General features: G+C 46.7%; 1 protein-coding gene and 1 non-coding gene across 4 annotated transcripts in view; both read left to right on the top strand.

Moving 5' to 3' along the window:
- Window positions 1-18,209, top strand: part of KCNIP4 (potassium voltage-gated channel interacting protein 4) — a 477,594-nt gene that overhangs the window by 443,149 nt on the left and 16,236 nt on the right. For all 3 annotated transcript variants that reach the window (XM_075260080.1, XM_075260073.1, XM_075260064.1), the window contains exons 3-4: window positions 418-487; window positions 3,110-3,180. In XM_075260080.1, coding sequence (XP_075116181.1) covers window positions 418-487; window positions 3,110-3,180 — 141 coding nt within the window. The remainder of the gene's footprint in view (window positions 1-417; window positions 488-3,109; window positions 3,181-18,209) is intronic.
- TRNAS-CGA (transfer RNA serine (anticodon CGA)) lies at window positions 13,945-14,026 on the top strand. Its single transcript has one exon. It is a non-coding gene; the product is annotated as a tRNA-Ser (tRNA).

Genomic DNA, 18,209 nt, shown 5'->3' with positions numbered 1-18,209 from the left:
CTAAGGGACATAATAGAGTGCGGAGGAGGGGGTCCGTTGAGGTCTTTGGCGTCGGTTAGGGGGGGCCCCATGTCAAAAGTTTGCCACGGGGCTCCGCCATTCCTAGTTACGCCACTGCGAGTATGCGACGTGGGACAACCCCTTTAAAGGCGGATTTTCTTGGCAACAGGATTGTACTTTGACACTAAATAGGTATTTTAATAAGTGGTTTCTTCAGGACACAAAGTGGGGCGACTATATAATTCCCAGTGCATTCCCATGTCTTGTATCCTGACTTCTTCACTACTATAGAGAGCGGAGTCCAGATATAAAAGATGGCAGCTCCGATGATTGTAATGTAAGAATACAATCTGCACATCTGGCAGTGTACATAGTCCCATCACCTCCACTTTAATCTTTATTTCTTTCCCTCCCCAGGAATGTCCCAGTGGGATTGTCAATGAAGAAACCTTTAAAGATATTTACTCTCAGTTTTTCCCACAGGGAGGTAAGTGGCACTTTATATCTTGGCCGCTCGCTGCTAAGATCTATGGAGTTCTATGCAGGCTGCAATGTTAGTAATATTCTATTAAGTAGAAAACAAACATGAAGCGACAATATGTCTGTAACGTAATGATCCTTCCCGGAGATGAACGCAGCAGATGCTCGGCAGTAACACTGGCAGTACTGGTGCAAAATATCCTTCATATGCTTCTTATATTCTCCAGAATGTGGATAAAACAGAACTAGGCTCAAGACAAAGCTGTGTATGGCCAAAACTGCCAGTATGTAGGATATTATTCCATGTTTACCCCTTTCCTTAAAGGGGTTTTCCAGGATGACCTATGCTTAGGATGACTAGTGGGAGTGCAACACTTGGGACCGGCACAGATCAGATGGATGAAATATTTGTGCTGCAGCCTCTTTACTGAATACCAAGCACAGCACCTTACATTGCATAGAGGTTGTGTTTGGTATTGCAGCTCAGACCCATTCACTTGAATGGGCCTGAGTTGCCGCTGTACATTGCATGAATGTGATATCAATGACACACAAAAGGGGCCACAGCACTCATCTGGAAGCTGTAGCCTCTTCAAACAGCTGATCAGTGAGGGTCCTGAGTGTTAGACCCCCCCACACACACACACCAATCTGATATTGATGCTAAGATGCCTTTTGATAGATCACCAAAACGTAATTCCCGGAAAGCCTTTTATCCGTCATCAGTCACTGTATCATCATGAGCAACAGCCATGTGGGAGAGTAAGACTGTATTCACAAGGGTGTAATATGGGCCTATTTTAAAGTGGCTATCGACTTTCTTAGTATAGGCTATCTAGGTTGGATCTGTGAGGGGCTTACACCTGGGACCCCCCAGATTATCACTACTGAGGCAGCGTGGGAGCCATACAAACTGTAGTGGCGAGTGTAGGTACTGCAGCGCTATGTCTACAGTTTGAATACTGCACTGCCTCAGTACTGGTGATCTGCAGGGGTCCCAGGTGTCGAACCTCCACAGATCTAATAATGATGGCCTATCATTTTCACGGACAAATATAGCACATGTCAGTTCTCTGGCATCTATGAAATATGGACAGTCTAAATCCGAACATGTGAATAGACATATTGGGTTGTGTTTTCAAAACAGATGTGTGATGGACATTGCGGAAGTGGTCGTCACACGTCTGTTTTCACTGTATTGTGAATAAGCCCTAAGGGTGAGTTCACACTGCTTATTTTGGAGTTGTTTTTGACGTTTTTCTACCTCAAAAGAAACTTCAAAAATGGCTGAAAATTCTCCCATTGATTCAATGGAAGTTAACTAGCTTTTTTGTTTTTCAGCTGGCAGAAAAAAATACTCCAAATGCCATTGAAATCAATGGGATACTTAAAAACCACCTCAAATAATGCACTGAATTTAAAAACAATTTTTTAAAAAAGCTGCTTCTGATGCAGTTTCTTGCCACTTGACAAAAGAATCAGTGTGAACTCACCCCAATGCCTCATTCACATGGCCAGGCCGAATCTCTGCCATGTATTTAGCGGCATCCATTTTTTTCACAGCCCATTGGCTTCAATGGGTGAATCCTGTCCATGATAAGGGCCCCAATAGTCCGAGCCTTGGAAAAGTAGAACATCTCAAATTTTTCCTGGATTTTGGATACCACTCATGTATTCAGTGGTGTGAATAGGCTCTAACCCTTGTGATAAATAAATGCAGCAAGATGAGAGGGATCCTCCGATGTGAGTAGTTCTGCTCCCTGGGTGCTAAAATAGAAAATTAATGATGATGTTAACATTTATCAGCGCGCGCTGCCTCCACCTCTTGGCGGTTATTGATCCGTGCGTGAAGGTCGATGCAGTCAACAAAGGCTAATGTGAAGAAATGAAAAATGCTTCAGATTCTAATCTCTGTAAAATCCTCTGTTATATTTCTGCTGCGCATGTCATTCAGTCAATCCAGAAAGCAACAAAGCAACGCATGGGAGTTGTAGGATGAGACGGCTTAGACCTCCTGGTAGAAACAAATACTGATCCGTAAAAAACATGTCTGCATGTCAATCACAGATCTGCAAAAAAAACTTGTATGATCTCCTTCACTTTGCCCAAATGTAGGCAAAAATAGGGCATGATTCATAATTTGCAGTCCTTATAACTATAAAGGGGTTTTCCTGGCAAAAAAAATAAATAAATAAAAAAATTGCTGATTTATTCTAAGGATAGTGCCCAAGATTAGACTACTCGGGATCTGACACTCGGCACCACCACCGATCAGCTGTTCTCAGCTACAAAAGGAGACTGGAGCAGGAAGCAGACAGTGCTGTTCTCTGTGTAGTGGTCAGATCAAGTTACTGCAGATAAGCCTCATTCACTTCAATGGACGCTATGCTGCAATGACTTGGTTCAGCCACTACACAGAGAACGGAGCTGTTTGCTTCCTGCTCTTTTCTCTTTGTATCAGCTGCTGAGAACAGCAGGCGCCAGACCCCCACCAATATGATATTGATGAACTATGCTTAGGGTAGGCCCGCAATATTTTCAGTCAGGACAGTCCATTAATAGTAATTCAACTGATCTTTTCTGGTGAAATGGTTTAGTATATACTAAATGTATACGTTTTATTTTGTAGATGCCTCGAATTACGCACATTTTCTCTTTAATGCTTTCGACACAGACCACAATGGATCTGTGAGTTTCGAGGTAAGTCATTTTCTATAATATCAGCTATCATAACAGTGTCAGTCAGAAGATCTGCCATATCTATGATCATTTCTGGTGATGTTGTTTGGATTTATTATGAAAGAATGGGGGTCCCCAAATACGATATTGGTGCCGCAGTGAGCAGAGAGGTGGCTGAGTCTGCCTGCTACGGTGCTTGCGAAACTTCATCAAAGTGAATGGTAAAAGCCACAACTACCATCGCAATACTCACCGTGGCTTCGGGACGAGGATTGGTGGGATGTTACACTGTATACACGTCAGGCTAGGTTCGTATCACACTTGTTTAAGCTCCCGAGTTCATAAATGTTAAATAAAGATTGGCAAACCTTAATTTTGCGGAATATTCTTGGATTTGTTTGACCGTTTCATGCTCAACTCCAACCAAAGGAGAGGTGCAGATACATAATAAATACTTATACTCATCTTCCACCACATCTCCTAGGCTCCTTCATGCCAGGTTTCCGTCTCCTGTCGGCAGAAGACAGAAACCCACAAAGCGGAGACCGGCCACAGATGTGAACCCGCCCTAATGGGGAGGGTGGCTGGAACTCAAACTTTTTCTGGGGATAAAATGGCACCCTGCCTCACCTCTTATTATATGAACTACCTGACTCCTGACTTTACCTGACTCCACCCCAAGCTACACCCTTTCTACCAATATATTAACCCTTGCTTGCCCTGGGCCTGTGATGATGCACTATGCCCAGCACTATGCTCCCTCCCAGTATATTACAAAAAAAGGTAAGGAATATTTAAGTAGGGTACACATTGAATACTATATAATGGAAATGGAAATATGTTAAAGAGGTTGTCCGTTTTTTTCATATTGATGGCCTATCCTTAAGATGGGTGATGTATATCAGATATGAAGAGATTTGACGTCTGAGACTGTTGCAGATTTGCTGTGCTGAGTGCGGTTCTTGGTAATATTTACGTACCACAAGCCACGCTGCTCACTCGCTGTATAAACTGTAGTGGTGAGAGTAGGTACTGCAGTACTGTCCTATTGAAGTCTATAGAGCAGCACTGCAGTACTTACACTTGCTGCTACGCTTTGTATCTAGTGAGCAGTGCAGCTTACAATATGTAAATATTACCAAAAGCCTCCGTAGACTTAATCTGCTGGGGTCCCGGGAGTCAGACAACTGCCGGTCTTCTATTGATAGCCTACCATATGGAGATAGACCCGAACAACAGGGAACTGGACTTCTACAACAGCGGTTACGTATGGTGACTATAACGGGGTCCACTGGGAGTCCACCATTGTAAAACATGGCCTTCTATTTGCCATACCTAAGCAAATACCTTCATGCAAAAAATTCCCAGTTCTGTAATTTGTCAGCAAATCAAAATTTCTAATTTCATTTCAGATTTCATTTATCCGCATTTATGAAAGTCTGCTAAATGTGTCTATAAATTAAAGATGGCTTTATTTCTGACTTATGGAAGGAGTTCTAGAGAAGGAGCCTGACATATTACTGTCCAATGAATCCTGCTGTGTTGTGTAGATCAGTCGGTCATATCATATGTCATGTATATCTGCTATTGATGTTCTACAAGATGGTGTCATCTTCAAAGCTCTTTGCTTTGCCCTTTGATGTCAGTTTCCAAAAGAACCCAACAACCTCGAGAAACAACAAGTTCAAAACCTTATCTGATGGGGTTTTTTTGATGCTGAGATAAAATAGGACAAGTGTTTTCTTTATAACTAGACCGAGCAGCAAACTGGTCACTTTATATAATGGAGTCCACATTGTGCACTTAAAGAGGAAAGCAAAAACGTGTTCACTCTTAGGCCATCACTGTTATTCTCCCTATGGAAATTAGCTCTCCTCATGAAAGAAGAAAACTGACTCTCTAGTGCCACCTATTGGTAGCTACAATGTAAGTCAGTGTCCAGCTCATCAACGAGCCTTGGAATAAGATAAGATAAGATAAGATAATCCTTTAATAGTCCCACATTGGGGAAATTTCAGCGTGTTACAGCAGCATAGTAATACAGATACAGGATAATACAGAGTAATATATTACAGACGTAGACACAGATAAGCTGAGAAGAGAAGATATACTAGGAGTCCATGGCAGCTAAGGAAAAACAGAAGAGAAGGAGGAAGACCTCATGGTCATCGTCATAATCATTAGTTCTCTGTGCGGAGTGATCTTCTTTTGGTCTGATGTAGATTATACAGCCTGGTCGCGGTTGGAAGGAATGACCTGCGATAGCGCTCCTTCTCACTCTTGGGTTGAAGCAGACGGTCGCTTACAGTGCTGCCAAGTCCCATCAGGGTCCCATACATGGGGTGGGATTTGTTCTCCCGCATGGAGGTCACCACAGACAGTATCCTTCTGTCACCTACCACCTGTACTGGGTCCAGGGGGCTCCCCAGGACAGAGCTGGCCCTCCTGATCAGCCTGTCAAGTCTATTTCTGTCCCTGGTTGATATACTGCTTCCCCAGCAGGCCACACCGAAAAAGATGGCTGAGGCAACCACAGAGTTGAAGAAGGCCCTAAGAAGTGTCCCCTGGACTCCGAAGGCCCTCAGCCTCCTGAGCAGGTAGAGTCTGCTGTGGCCCTTTCTGTGCAGCGCCTCCAGGTGGTCAGCCCAGTCTAGTTTATGATTGAGGAGCACGCCCAGGTACTTATAGGTCCTGACTATCTCTATGCATGACCCTTGGATCTCCACCGGGGTCGGGGCACCTCTCCGTTTACTAAAGTCCACCACCATCTCCTTGGTCTTCCCAGCATTAATCCTGAGCTGGTTCTGCTGGCACCATTCAACAAAATCCCGGTTTAAGTCTCTGTATTCCCTATCATCGCCATCAGTGATAAGGCCGACTATAGCAGAGTCATCGGAGTACTTCTGTAAGTAACAGCTGGAGGAGTTGTGCCTGAAGTCAGCAGTGTACAGTGTGAAGAGAAATGGGGCAAGAACTGTACCTTGTGGTGCCCCCGTACTACAGATCACAGTGTCAGACACACAGTCCTGGGCTCTCACATACTGGGGGCGGTTTGTCAGGTAGTCTAGGATCCAGTTGGACAGGTGATGGTCCACACCACCAAGGTTCAGCTTCTCCCTCAGTAGCCCTGGCTGAATGGTGTTGAAAGCACTAGAGAAATCAAAGAACATTATTCTCACAGTATTCTCACTACAGACTGCAGTCAAACCAGGGAGACCCCGCTCTAGACAGATGCTATATGAGTTCTTGTACAGATCAGGGTGCAGGCTAGGCTCGGTGCGATAAGGCAGTTCTTACTACATAATGGGGCAGATTTATTAAGACTGGTGTATCATCCTCATTAGGTATTGCACTATAACTATATTGTACAATCTTCTTTGTTATTGTATTAGCGTCTATATATGGTGAACATTTCTTCTTTGTAAAATGTTGTAAAAAATCTTAATAAAATGAGAATTGAAAAAAAAAAAGACTGGTGTATCATACCTCAGTCTTAATAAAGGCCTCGACTAGCTCAGGGAATGAATGTTTATGAAGTGGATTGGCCTCTTCATAAATCAGCAGAACATCCCAACACCTGTTTTGCCTGAAGAAGAAGCCTCTGGGTTTTGAAATCTGCAAATATAATTATGGGCCAAATGGAATTATAGGCCAGATGGAAGCTGCAATCTCAATACTGATGCCAGTGCTTAGGGGCCCCCCAAGGCTCCTTGGTCACGGTGCGACTGCACCCTCTGCACCCCCTCAAATTACCCCCCTGCAGAGTTGCATACACCACAACTGCACCCTGTGAATGCTCCATAAAAGCTACACCATTTTATATTTTGCAGCAGCTGAGCCACCCAGCAGATATCAAAATTCACCTTTTACCATAACCATGTTAGTGATTACCATGTAGTATCATACTCTTCAGTGGCCCAAAACACAGTATAATGCTCAACAATGACACCCCCTCCCCCATCCCATATAAACACAGTATAATGCTCCTGAGTGGGCCTATTACAATGCTGCCCAGTGGATCACATACACTTTATAAAGTTCTCTCCAGTAGCCCACACAAATTTAGTAACCCAGTAGTTATACCATAAAAAAAAAAAAAAAAAAAAAAAAAAAAAAGTGGCAGGACATAGATAAGGTTGAATAATGAAAGCCCTGTTAGGTTGAGGCCCCATGTTGCAGATTTTGCTGCAGTGTTTTGTGCCAAAGCCAAGAATGGCTATAAAAGAAATGGGAACTATATAGGAATTACTTAACTTCTTCTTTCTTCACAATCCATTCATAGCTTTGGCTAAAAAAAAAAAAAAACACAGCAAAATTTGCAACAAAAAAGCTGCCTTTCCGCAAAGTGGGACCTCAGGCTTAGGCCGGTTGCAGATGACCATGAATTAATAGCAAGGGTGGCACACGGGGGACGGCCTGTGCATGGGCTATGCTTCCGCAGCCCCTTTCATTAAGTGAATAAGAGCCACGGAAGCAAGAGCCGCAAAATAGGACAGGAATGGGACCTGTTCTATATTTTGCGGCCTGGACTGTCGGCCCGCACACGGGACTGTGAAATTAACAGTTGTGTGTACAGGCCCGTTGAATTAAATGGGTCAGTGTGCTATCCATGAAATACACAGATAGTACCCTAAACATGGCCATGATTGTCTGCAACTGGCCATATACTGATTTATCTTTTCCATTTGTCTCCTGCTCAGGTCTGCACCGAGCCGCACCATCACTAACTAGCAGCAGACACAGTTGGGAATTGGTACAAGAGGCCATCAATGTGCAATCTCTTGGGAACCAATGGCCCAAAATGAGCCTCATACTGCAGTTACTACTTTACACAGACACTTTGAGAACAGTAAATGTATCAGAATAAAATTCCAGCTTCAAGCTCTGTGTCAGATATGGGGGTTGTATCATCACTGACCAAACACCAATGGATTATCCTATATGGAAGAACCAACAGCTAATGGACAATATTTTGCCCATCATTGCAAGGCAGTTTGCTGAGCATGGACTTGGCAATCAGATTGGAAGTTTAACCATAAGCCCAATATCTGTCACATCAATGACATCTTGAGGTCTATAACATTAAGATTTGGTGGTGTCTTGACTATGTGCATTTTGTGTTAACAGCTCATCTTTATCTCACATCGGCATGGCATATACAGTTACTTTCTGACAGTTTTATGTGCTACGCTCCCCTCCTGGTGACACCTATAGTATGATAAAGCTTCCGAACAGATCCTGTAAATTAAAGTAACAGCTGCAGTTTTCCCCTGTGTCCTAAATAGTTGTGATTTCAGCAGAAGGAATATTGAAAGCCATCCCATAACAATGTGATTTACACAGGGGGAACACATTTTATCCATTATCTACTAAGCAGTATTCTTGACAAGTCATTATATCTAGGGATGAGCACGTTTTTTCACCAGATTCCAGTCTAGCTGATTCATGAATTACATTGTGATTTACTGAAATTGGTTCAACAGGTTAGAACTTCGTTCATGGTAAATTTAACTAAATCATTGGAAAATTGTTTCTGCTGTTAGATTTTATGGAATAACTGAATCGCTTATGACATGCATTGCAATGGATGGAGATATTTTCTATACTTAAGGGGGGAGATTTTATTGTTAATTTACGCCAGATTTCTGGCATAAAAAAGTTGCAAAAACTTCAGGATTGCGACATTTTAGATGCCATTTGCAACAATAATTGTCACAATTAGCCTCTTTGTGCTACATTTAATATCCTTCACTCCAGTTTACTGGAAATGAAATCTACGGCAGCGACAAGATGATGTGGATTTTATTACAAATACTTGGCCCAGTGGAGGAGCTGTATAATATCCCATAGTGGCCCCTTCACACAGTATAATGTCCCATAGCAACCCCTCACACAATATAACGTCCCATAGTGGCTCCTCCACACAGTATAATGTACCATAGTGACCTTTCACACAATATAATGTCCCATAGCCGCTCCTCCACACAGTATAATGTCCCATAGTGACCCCTCACACAATATAACGTCCAATAGCCGCTCCTCCACACAGTATAATATCCCATAGTGACGCCTCACACATTATAAAGTGCCATAGCGGCCCCTTCACAGAGTATAATGTCCCATGGTGGTCCTCCACACAGTATAATGTTCCATAGTGGCCCCTCCACACAGTATAATGTCCCATAGTGGCCCCTCCACACAGTATAATGTCCCATAGTGGCCCCTCCACACAGTATAATAACCCATAGTGGCCCCTCCACACAGTATAATGTCCCATAGCGACCCCTCACACAATATAACGTACCATAGCCGCTCCTCCACACAGTATAATGTACCATAGTGACTCCTCACACAATATAACGTCCCATAGCCGCTCCTCCACACAGTGTAATATCCCATAGTGGCCCCTCCACACAGTATAATATCTCATAGTGACACCTCACACAATATAACGTGCCATAGCGGTCCCCTCACAGAGTATAATGTCCCATGGTGGTCCTCCAGACAGTATAATGTCTCATAGATGGCCCCAACACACAGTGTTATGTCCTATAGTGGCCCCTGCAAAGTATTATGTCCCATAGTGGCCCCTGCACAGAGTTTTACGTCCCATAGTGTTCCTTCCACATAGTATGATGTCCCATTGTGGCCTCCATGTTGTTCGTTGCAAAGATTTTGGTTCAGCAGAAACCCAAATTTTTGGGGAACGCCATCAATGAACCATGAACTGAGCATGTGCCTCCTCATAAATGAGGTGGCTCTTTAACCAACAGGGGGGATACAAAGATATGGTATTCAATATGTTATTCTTCATAAAGATGCACCAATATCTTTTGGCACAAACCTTAGTGTACTTTTACAATTCCTGCAGCTTAAAGGGACTATCAGGTCCAAAATGCCTTCCAAATCTTTAGTAGTGTTATATAGGGGCTTGATTTATCAAATTTGTGTACAGACAGCCATGACACAGGCAGAGACTGAAAATGTCATTCACTGCTAAAGGGGTGACAATCGAAAGCAATTTTAGAGAACATTCAGAGAACTTGTATTTGTCTTTATGCAAATCAGACCCGTCCCTGACACACTTACAGGATGATTTCTACACAGTCCAGTCACATTAATGTGACCACCTGTCAAAATCCAAAATAACCACCTTTGGCAGAGTGGACCGCTGCGAGACGTGCAGGAAGAGAGGGGATGTTGTGATGATGTCACTGCGATATTGAGCCATGCCGATTCCAGTGCCGTGTTCAGCTGTGCTAGGTTAGGTGGTTGAGCATCCATGGCACAAACAACCCCATCGAGATGGTCCCACAGATTCTCGATTGGGTTCAAGTACAGGGAATTTGCTGGCCAAATGAGTACAGTAAACTCAACCTGGTGCTCCTTGTACCACGCACGGACACTGCGAGCTTTATGACACATCGCATTGTCCTGCTGGTAGATGCCATCATCCTGAGGAAAAACAATTCATATGTAGGTGTGAACATGGTCCGCAAGGATAGATGCATACTTGTGTTGATCCATCGTGTCTTCCACAATGATGAGTGCACCCAGATGACTGATGACACGTGCCTTCTGCCATTGGTTATTTAACATTGACATCAAAAGGCGGTGGTCACATTAATATGACTGGACTGTGTATATCCATAAGATTATCTCTACATTGCTTCATTAGTTTGTATGTGTGTTTCTGCTCCTATTAAAGGTTCTCCGAGGCTCTAGTATTGATTTGGGAGGCATTTAAGACCTGGCAGACTCCCTTTAAAGGCTCTTGTGGTCTATAGAGATGGGCATCTATTCTAGTCTCCTCTCAGGCCAGACTGGCGTAATGCTAAATTGTCCCAATGTCTGGCTGTGACAGGTCTCTGAAGCATTCCATATTTGACCGAGTGATGCCAGATTGTAGGGTTTAGCTACAAATAGTTACTACAAGGGAGACTTTTTTTTTTTCTCGAGTCAAGTACCTGTAAAGCAGAAGAGATATAGTATGGGCCAGGGCTGGCGTCAGCGCACGGCATAGTCGGGCAAGTGCCGGGGCCCACAGAGCCTCTGGGGGCCCCCCGGCACTTGCCCGCCCCAGCACTTGCCTGTCCCAATATCAGCTCATCGGTGTCGGACGAACGCTGATGAGCTGAATTAAATACATAAGCAATTAAAGCAGGAGCTGTGTGTGAGCTCAGCTGCTGCTTTAAAGCTGTGGCCCGGCATGCGTGTGTAGGCGCGATGATGTCATCACTTCGCGCCTACAGACGCAAGTAGGGCTGCAGCTTTAAAGCAGGAGCTGATCTCACACACAGTTCCTGCTTTAATCGCTTATGTGAATGGAGTGAGAGCGGAGAGAGGAGCGTCGGGGGAGCGATGGAAGGTGAGTGTAAGTGTGAGTGTAAGTGTTTTTTTGTATTAATTATTAAGGTGGAACATAATGAAGGGGGCCCATGAAACTGGGGGAGGGGGGGGAATGGCATGACACTGGGGAAGATGAAGGGGGTGGGGAGAGAACGGCATGAAACTGGGGACAGAGATGGAGGGGGCCCAATGAAACTGGGGGGCAAATGAAGGGGAGGGGGGGAACGGCATGACACTGGGGAAGATGAAGGGGGTGGGGAGAGAATGGCATGAAACTGGGGACAGAGATGGAGGGGGGGACGGCATGACACTGGGGCAGATGGGGGGGGTGGAACAGCATGACACTTGGGCAGAGACGGGGGACATGAAACTGGGGCAGATGAAGGGGAGAACGTGATGAAACTGGGGGCAGAGATGGAGGGGGAACATGAAACTGGGGGCAGAGGAAGGGTGTATATGAAACTGGGGGAGAGATGGAGGGGGGGCATATAATTTACGGGTGACTGTAGGAGGATTATACTGTGTGGGAGCACATGATAAATTAATGAGAATGGGCAGAGTCAACATAAGTGGGTGGAGCCAAATTTGCAGCGGCACACATTTTGCCCATCTTTCAACTCTTTAAAAATTGAGAGGTATGGCGTTGGTGACGCCACACTCCTGTGTGACGTCACTCGCTTCATCTGCAACACACAGTGTCTCGACTCCCCCACCTCCTTTACAAGGGGGCCCACTGAGGCTCTGTCGCCCAAGGACCCATAAAAACCTGGAGCTGGCCCTGGTATGGGCTACCACTTTATGACTGACTCTCTAATGGTGACAAAGTGGTTGTTACTGTTGTAAGGTCAAAGGCTTTGTCATTGCTATAGAAAGTTATATATGTGCTATAATTGCGACTTTTTCATGCTTTGTATGGCATAAAACTGGCAAACAAGGCATAATAAATTTATCTCACTGTGCTTTGTAGTCTAAGACACTCCCCACTGTCCATGTCCATCCAAAAACAGTGGGAAGTGTCTCAGACAAAGCACAGCTTAAAAGCTGACGGCCATTTTACAAAAATGAAAAGGGTACTGGGAATCAAAGGAGTCACACCAGTAAGATTAAATAGGAAGGACCAACAAGGGGTTTTAAAGGTTTTATTTTAAAGGTTCAAGTTCAGAAGATTCTATAAAATCATGGGTAAGCCATTACACACCCTCTAAAGGGGTTATCCAGGATTAGGAATCATAGCTGCTTTCTTCTCTGGAAGCAAATAGGGTCGAGTTGTAGCACGGCCATGTGAACAGAAGTGATGTTACTTCATAAGAAGAAAGCGGGCTTGCTTTCTAACCCTGGATATCCCCTTTAAATGTCCCACTATTCCAGATCAGTTTATTTTATATTTTTTTCAATTCAAAAATTTTATTGCAAGAGTCTTATATACAACAAGGTCTGGAAAAGACCAGCAAAAAGACAGAAAAACCAACAAATGAAAGCATGCGTATAAACAGCACATACCACGTTAGTAAAAACCACACACAACAACACAGATCAGTTTAACTTTAACAATAAATTTCCTTAAAGGGTACTGGGGAAAAATGGTCTTCCCTGTCGTCCTCAACAGCGGCACAATGTGGGGTATTTCTGCCCCTGTGTGCTGGTAGGACAGGCGGATATTTAATTAGCCAATCAAATGCGTGGCTGGCCCTATAAGAGGGCACAAGAACCTCCCCTCTGCGTGTTTTTTTCTGTCCTGTGTGGACAGAGGACAGGTGGGAGGACTTGTGTCCTCTTAGAGAAGCTCAGCAGGATCACTCACCTCCTGAGCGGTTGTTTTCTTCTTGTCACCTTCTGTGCCCTGCGGGGAGAAGGTGCTTGTTAGCCATGTGTGGCTACCCCCCTCTATCCCCCCTGCCCCCCCTCTCCTCCGCTTCCCCTGCTCCTTGTGACTTACCTGACATTTTGGTGAGAGTCCGGGGACTCCGCATGCCGCCTCTGGTGGCCGCGCGGACTGCCGGCGGGTGGAACCACACTGTTGTGTATCCTGTTCCCCGCCGGCCGCTGTAAGCGCGCACTTCCGGTTTCGCCGGAAGTATCATAGCGCCATGGCAACGGCCTGGCGCTGGCGGCCGCTCACTCAGGCTCACTCAGGCTCATTCAGGCCTTATTAAAGGCCGGAAAAGACGGGGAGATGTGGGGGTAAGTGCCCGTGTTAAGGGCCTCTTGGTTGGGGGGGAATGTATATCTTTGCAGACCCCTGATTACAGGGTTAGTTGTCTGGGCAGGTTGCCTCACCTGCTTTGATTGTGGCTCCGCCCACTTCCAGCCGGCCAGAATTAAGAGGCTGGCTGGCCTGGTGTCAGAGACCTTCCTGCAGTATCTGCTGAAGGCGTGCGATTGTGGTGTTCATTGATCTTGAACTCTTTTCCAGTTTGCAAACTTTATTGGGAACCGGCTGTGATGGCCGAGTGGTTAAGGTTTTGGACTCGAAATCCAATGGGGTCTCCCCACACAGGTTCAGATCCTGTTCACAGCGCCAGCCCGGCTAGCTCAGTCGGTAGAGCATGAGACTCTTAATCTCAAGGTCGTGGGTTCGAGTCGCACGTTGGGCGCCAAGTCACCTTTCTGTCCGGTCTACAGGACCTGGTAAGATTTACCCTTTTTTTAAAAAGCTGGTATGATGTCATGGTGACAGTGTTGCATGGTCTATTATCTCTCTCTGTAGGATATGTCATCCTCTACTACCCCTCCTGGGGATGGTAGGAGGAAAACCTCTTCCAAGAGGAAACATCTTTCCTGCTTCGATTGCGACACACCGCTCCCTGATGGTAGGTAGCGGCTTGAAAGGTTGTGCCCTGCGGGGTACTACTGGTCCTATAACTTGCCTATTATTTTCAGGCTACGTGTGGGCCCGTTGTCGCGGGAGCAGAGGTCCTCCACCTGTGGAGCCCTCTCCCAGAGATATGATGGCATGGGTCAAGGAGATGGTGAGTTTGGGCATCGCTTGGGTAAATAGTTTTTCCCTTGCTTGTACTCTCCTTTTTGTTTTGCAGGATGATTCCCTCAAAGGGATCCATTGCACCTTGTCTCAGCTCACCAGGAGACCATGCTCTGAGCTCCGTTCCTCGTCTCTCCCCCCCCCCTTGTAACACCTGCGGGTGGCAGAGGATGATTCCTCCGAGGACGACTCAGTTATTCCAGCAGAACTGCGTTCCATTATGAACAAACGGGCAGGCTGCTGAAGTCCATCCGGTCTACAGTGGGCCGAGATGTTGACGGGGAAGCCTCCACGTCTGCCTCTGGGGGACATATTGCCTTCCATGCGGACGCCACGCTGACCGACCTTATGGTGCAGCAGTGGAAACAGCCAGAGAAAGGACATTCGCTTTCCAGGATCTTCAAGTGGGATTCCTGGGGGCCTCCCCCGAAGGTGGATTTGGCCGTAGCAAAGCTGTCCCGCAGAACCTGGTGCCCTTGGAAGATGGTTCAAATCTTCAGGACCCTCTGGATCGTAGGGCGGACTCCGTTCTGAAGAAGGTCTACTCAGCTTCCTCCGCGCAAGCCTCTGTGGCCATAGCCTCCTCTATGGTTGGTGACTTTTTCCGCAACCGCTTAGCCGCCTTGGAGCGGGATATAGACTTGGGCGTAGACAGAGATGAGATTCTGGCCTCTATGAAAAGAGTTCATAGGGCTGCAGATTATTTGGCGGAATCCTCCTGCCATCAATTTAAAATCTCCGCCAAATCTATGGCGTTGTCTACTGCGGCCCGTAGACCCCTTTGGCTAAAGCCTTGGCGGGCAGATTTTGCGTCTAAAGCAGCACTCTGTGCTCTCCCCTTTGAGCCGGGAAGGGTGTCTGGCCAAAGCTTAGACGCCATTATGGAGGGATTAGCTGAAGGTAGGGGAAGGTCCCTACCTCAAGCATCCAGGGGCAGACGTGCTCCCCCTAGAGGCAGAGGTTCTTCCTCTAATTATAGACGCCCTTCCCAACAACGGCGTTTTAGATATCGCCCTAGGGGAGCTGGTCGTGGCGCTTCCAAGGAGGACACCAAGAGGAAGCCTGAGTTTTGACGTGGGGCAGCTCCCTGTGGCCCCCCTTCCTGTGGGAGGACGTCTTTCCTCCTTTTCCAGAGCATGGTTCACCCATATCCAAGACCCATGGGTGTTGAAGATCATACAACATGGGTATCACATCGACTTTCATCTTCCACCTCCAGATCGGTTCGTTTCCACCCGAACTCTTCCACCTTCTCAGCAGGCCAGTCTAGAAGCCTTGGTTGCCGAATATGTTACCAAGGGCGCCCTGGAGAAGGTACCAGCCTCAGACCTCGGTCTGGGAGTCTACTCCCCCGTCTTTCTGGTCCCCAAATTCACCGGGGGCTGGAGGATGATAATAGATCTGAGGTACCTCAATCAGTTTATCAGGAAGAGGTCATTTCGAATGGAAACCGTGGATTCCGTGGCTGTGTTTCTTCAGCCAGGAGAGGTGATGGTTACCCTCGATTTGAAGGACGCCTATCTACATGTCCCCATTGCTCATTTCCACAGGAAGTTCCTCAGGATTGCCGTCGCTATGGCCGGCCACAGGGAGCACTATCAATTCACAGCTCTGCCATTCGGCATCACATCCGCCCCACTGGTATTCACCAAGGTGATTTCTCCGGTCGCCGCGGCCCTCAGACTTCAGGGTCTTTTCATCGTCCCTTATCTAGACGACTGGCTACTGAAAGCTCAGTCTCCTGCTGCTCTCCTCCAGCAGCTCAACCTTGCCATCAACTTCCTACAGGAGTTAGGATTATCAATTGGGAGAAGTCCGAAATCGTTCCATCCACCTGAAGAAAATTCCTCGGATTTATAGTGGATTCAGAAGCGATGCAGATCTTCCTCTCCAGTCCAAGGAAGGAAAGAATCCAAGCCAGTGCACGATTCCTATTGCGCACTCGGCAGGTAACCATCCGGACCGCCATGAGAGTCCTGGGCCTGATGTCATCCTCGGCCAGGGCGGTGCCTTGGGCTTTATGGCATTTGCGTCCCCTGTAGATGGAAATGTTGAGAACCTGGAACAGGTCTCCACGGGGATTGCACAAGAAGATCTGCCTTTCTCCCGCTACCCGTCTTTCCCTCAGATGGTGGATACACCTGAAAGACGGAAGGTCCACGGTCCCGACAGTGTGGACCCTGTTGACAACAGATGCATCCCAGTGGGGATGGGGAGCCCATTGTCAAGACAAAACTGTACAAGGACGATGGAGATGTCCGGTGCTGGGGTCATCCAATCTCAAGGAACTCAGAGCAGTGTACCTGGCCCTAGTACACTTTGCCCCAGAATTGAAAGGCAAGTCTGTCAAAAACCGGTCAGACAATATGACGGTGGTAGTCTATATAAACAAACAAGGGGGCACCAGGTCACCAACCTTGCTGAGAGATGAATCTCATATTTGCCTGGGCGGAGAAGAATCTGGTCCAGTTATCCGCTGTTCACATAAAGGGCTCCCTGAACATAGTAGCGGATCAGCTGAGTCAGGGTATTACCGTATCAGGAGAATGGTCTCTCAATCCAGACGTATTTCAACAGATCGTCCAGAGATGGGGTCTCCCGGAGGTCGATCTTATGGCTACCCGACTCAACGCCAAGGTGGGGACCTTCTGCTCTCTGTACCAGGAGGACAATCCCTTGGCGGTGGATGCCCTGTCCATCCCATGGAGGTTCAGGCTGTTTTACATATTCCCTCCAATTCCAATCATACCGAAGGTATTGATAAAAATAAGACAGGACCAAGCCTCGGGAATAGCCATAATCCCGTTCTGGCCAAAAAGGGCTTGGTTTGCTCAGCTCATACAAATGAGTCAGGGCATATATTGGAGGCTTCCCCCACTCCCAGACCTGGTAACCCAAGGAGAGCTGAGATGCCAGGATCTGAGGAGACTCAACCTGACAGCCTGGAGGTTGACCAGTCCCTATTGAGGAATAGAGGACTGTCACAAGCCGTCTTGAAGACCCTATCCAGCGCCAGAGCAGATTCGACTAACAGGAACTACCGTCGAATAAGTAACATCTTTAATGCCTGGTGTCTGCAGCATCAAGTGGACTCCACCGATCCCCCTATGGAGGCGATCCTGGACTTCCTTCACGACGGACTAGACAGAGGTCTTGCTGTGGCCACACTCAAAGTACACGTAGCGGCCCTGTCCGCCTATCTGGGGAGGCGTTTGTCTCAAGATTCCTTAGTGAGCACCTTTATTAAAGGGGCAACTAGGCTGAGACCGGTGGTAAACACCCCCGTCCACCAATGGGACCTTATTCCGGTCCTGAACGCCCTATGTGGCCAGCCATTTGAACCTCTGGAAGAGGTCTCCCTCAAGTCGCTAACCGGCAAAATGGCGCTGCTATTGGCAGTCACACCTGCCAAACGCGTTGGTGAACTACAAGCTTTGTCCGCTGAGGAGCCATATACCACCTTTTTCTCTGACCATGTACAGCTTAGGTTCCTCCCTGGGTTTCGTCCCAAGGTGCCATCTGCTGTAAACAGGAACCAACTGATTTCCCTTCCAGTATTTTTTTCCTTTCCCTTCTTCTGCTGAAGAAGAAAGATGGCACAAGCTGGATGTGGTTAGATGCTTGCAGATCTACTTGCAGCGCACTCGCCCCTTTAGGTGGACTGAAAACCTGTTGGTCAGCTACACGGGGAAAAACAAGGGCGCCAAAGCCGCCAAAGCTA

The sequence above is a fragment of the Leptodactylus fuscus genome, chromosome 1 (assembly GCF_031893055.1).
Source record: "Leptodactylus fuscus isolate aLepFus1 chromosome 1, aLepFus1.hap2, whole genome shotgun sequence".
Lineage (NCBI taxonomy): Eukaryota > Metazoa > Chordata > Amphibia > Anura > Leptodactylidae > Leptodactylus > Leptodactylus fuscus.
Note: the sequence above shows the minus strand (reverse complement) of the source record. Positions and strands in the feature narration are given on the sequence as shown.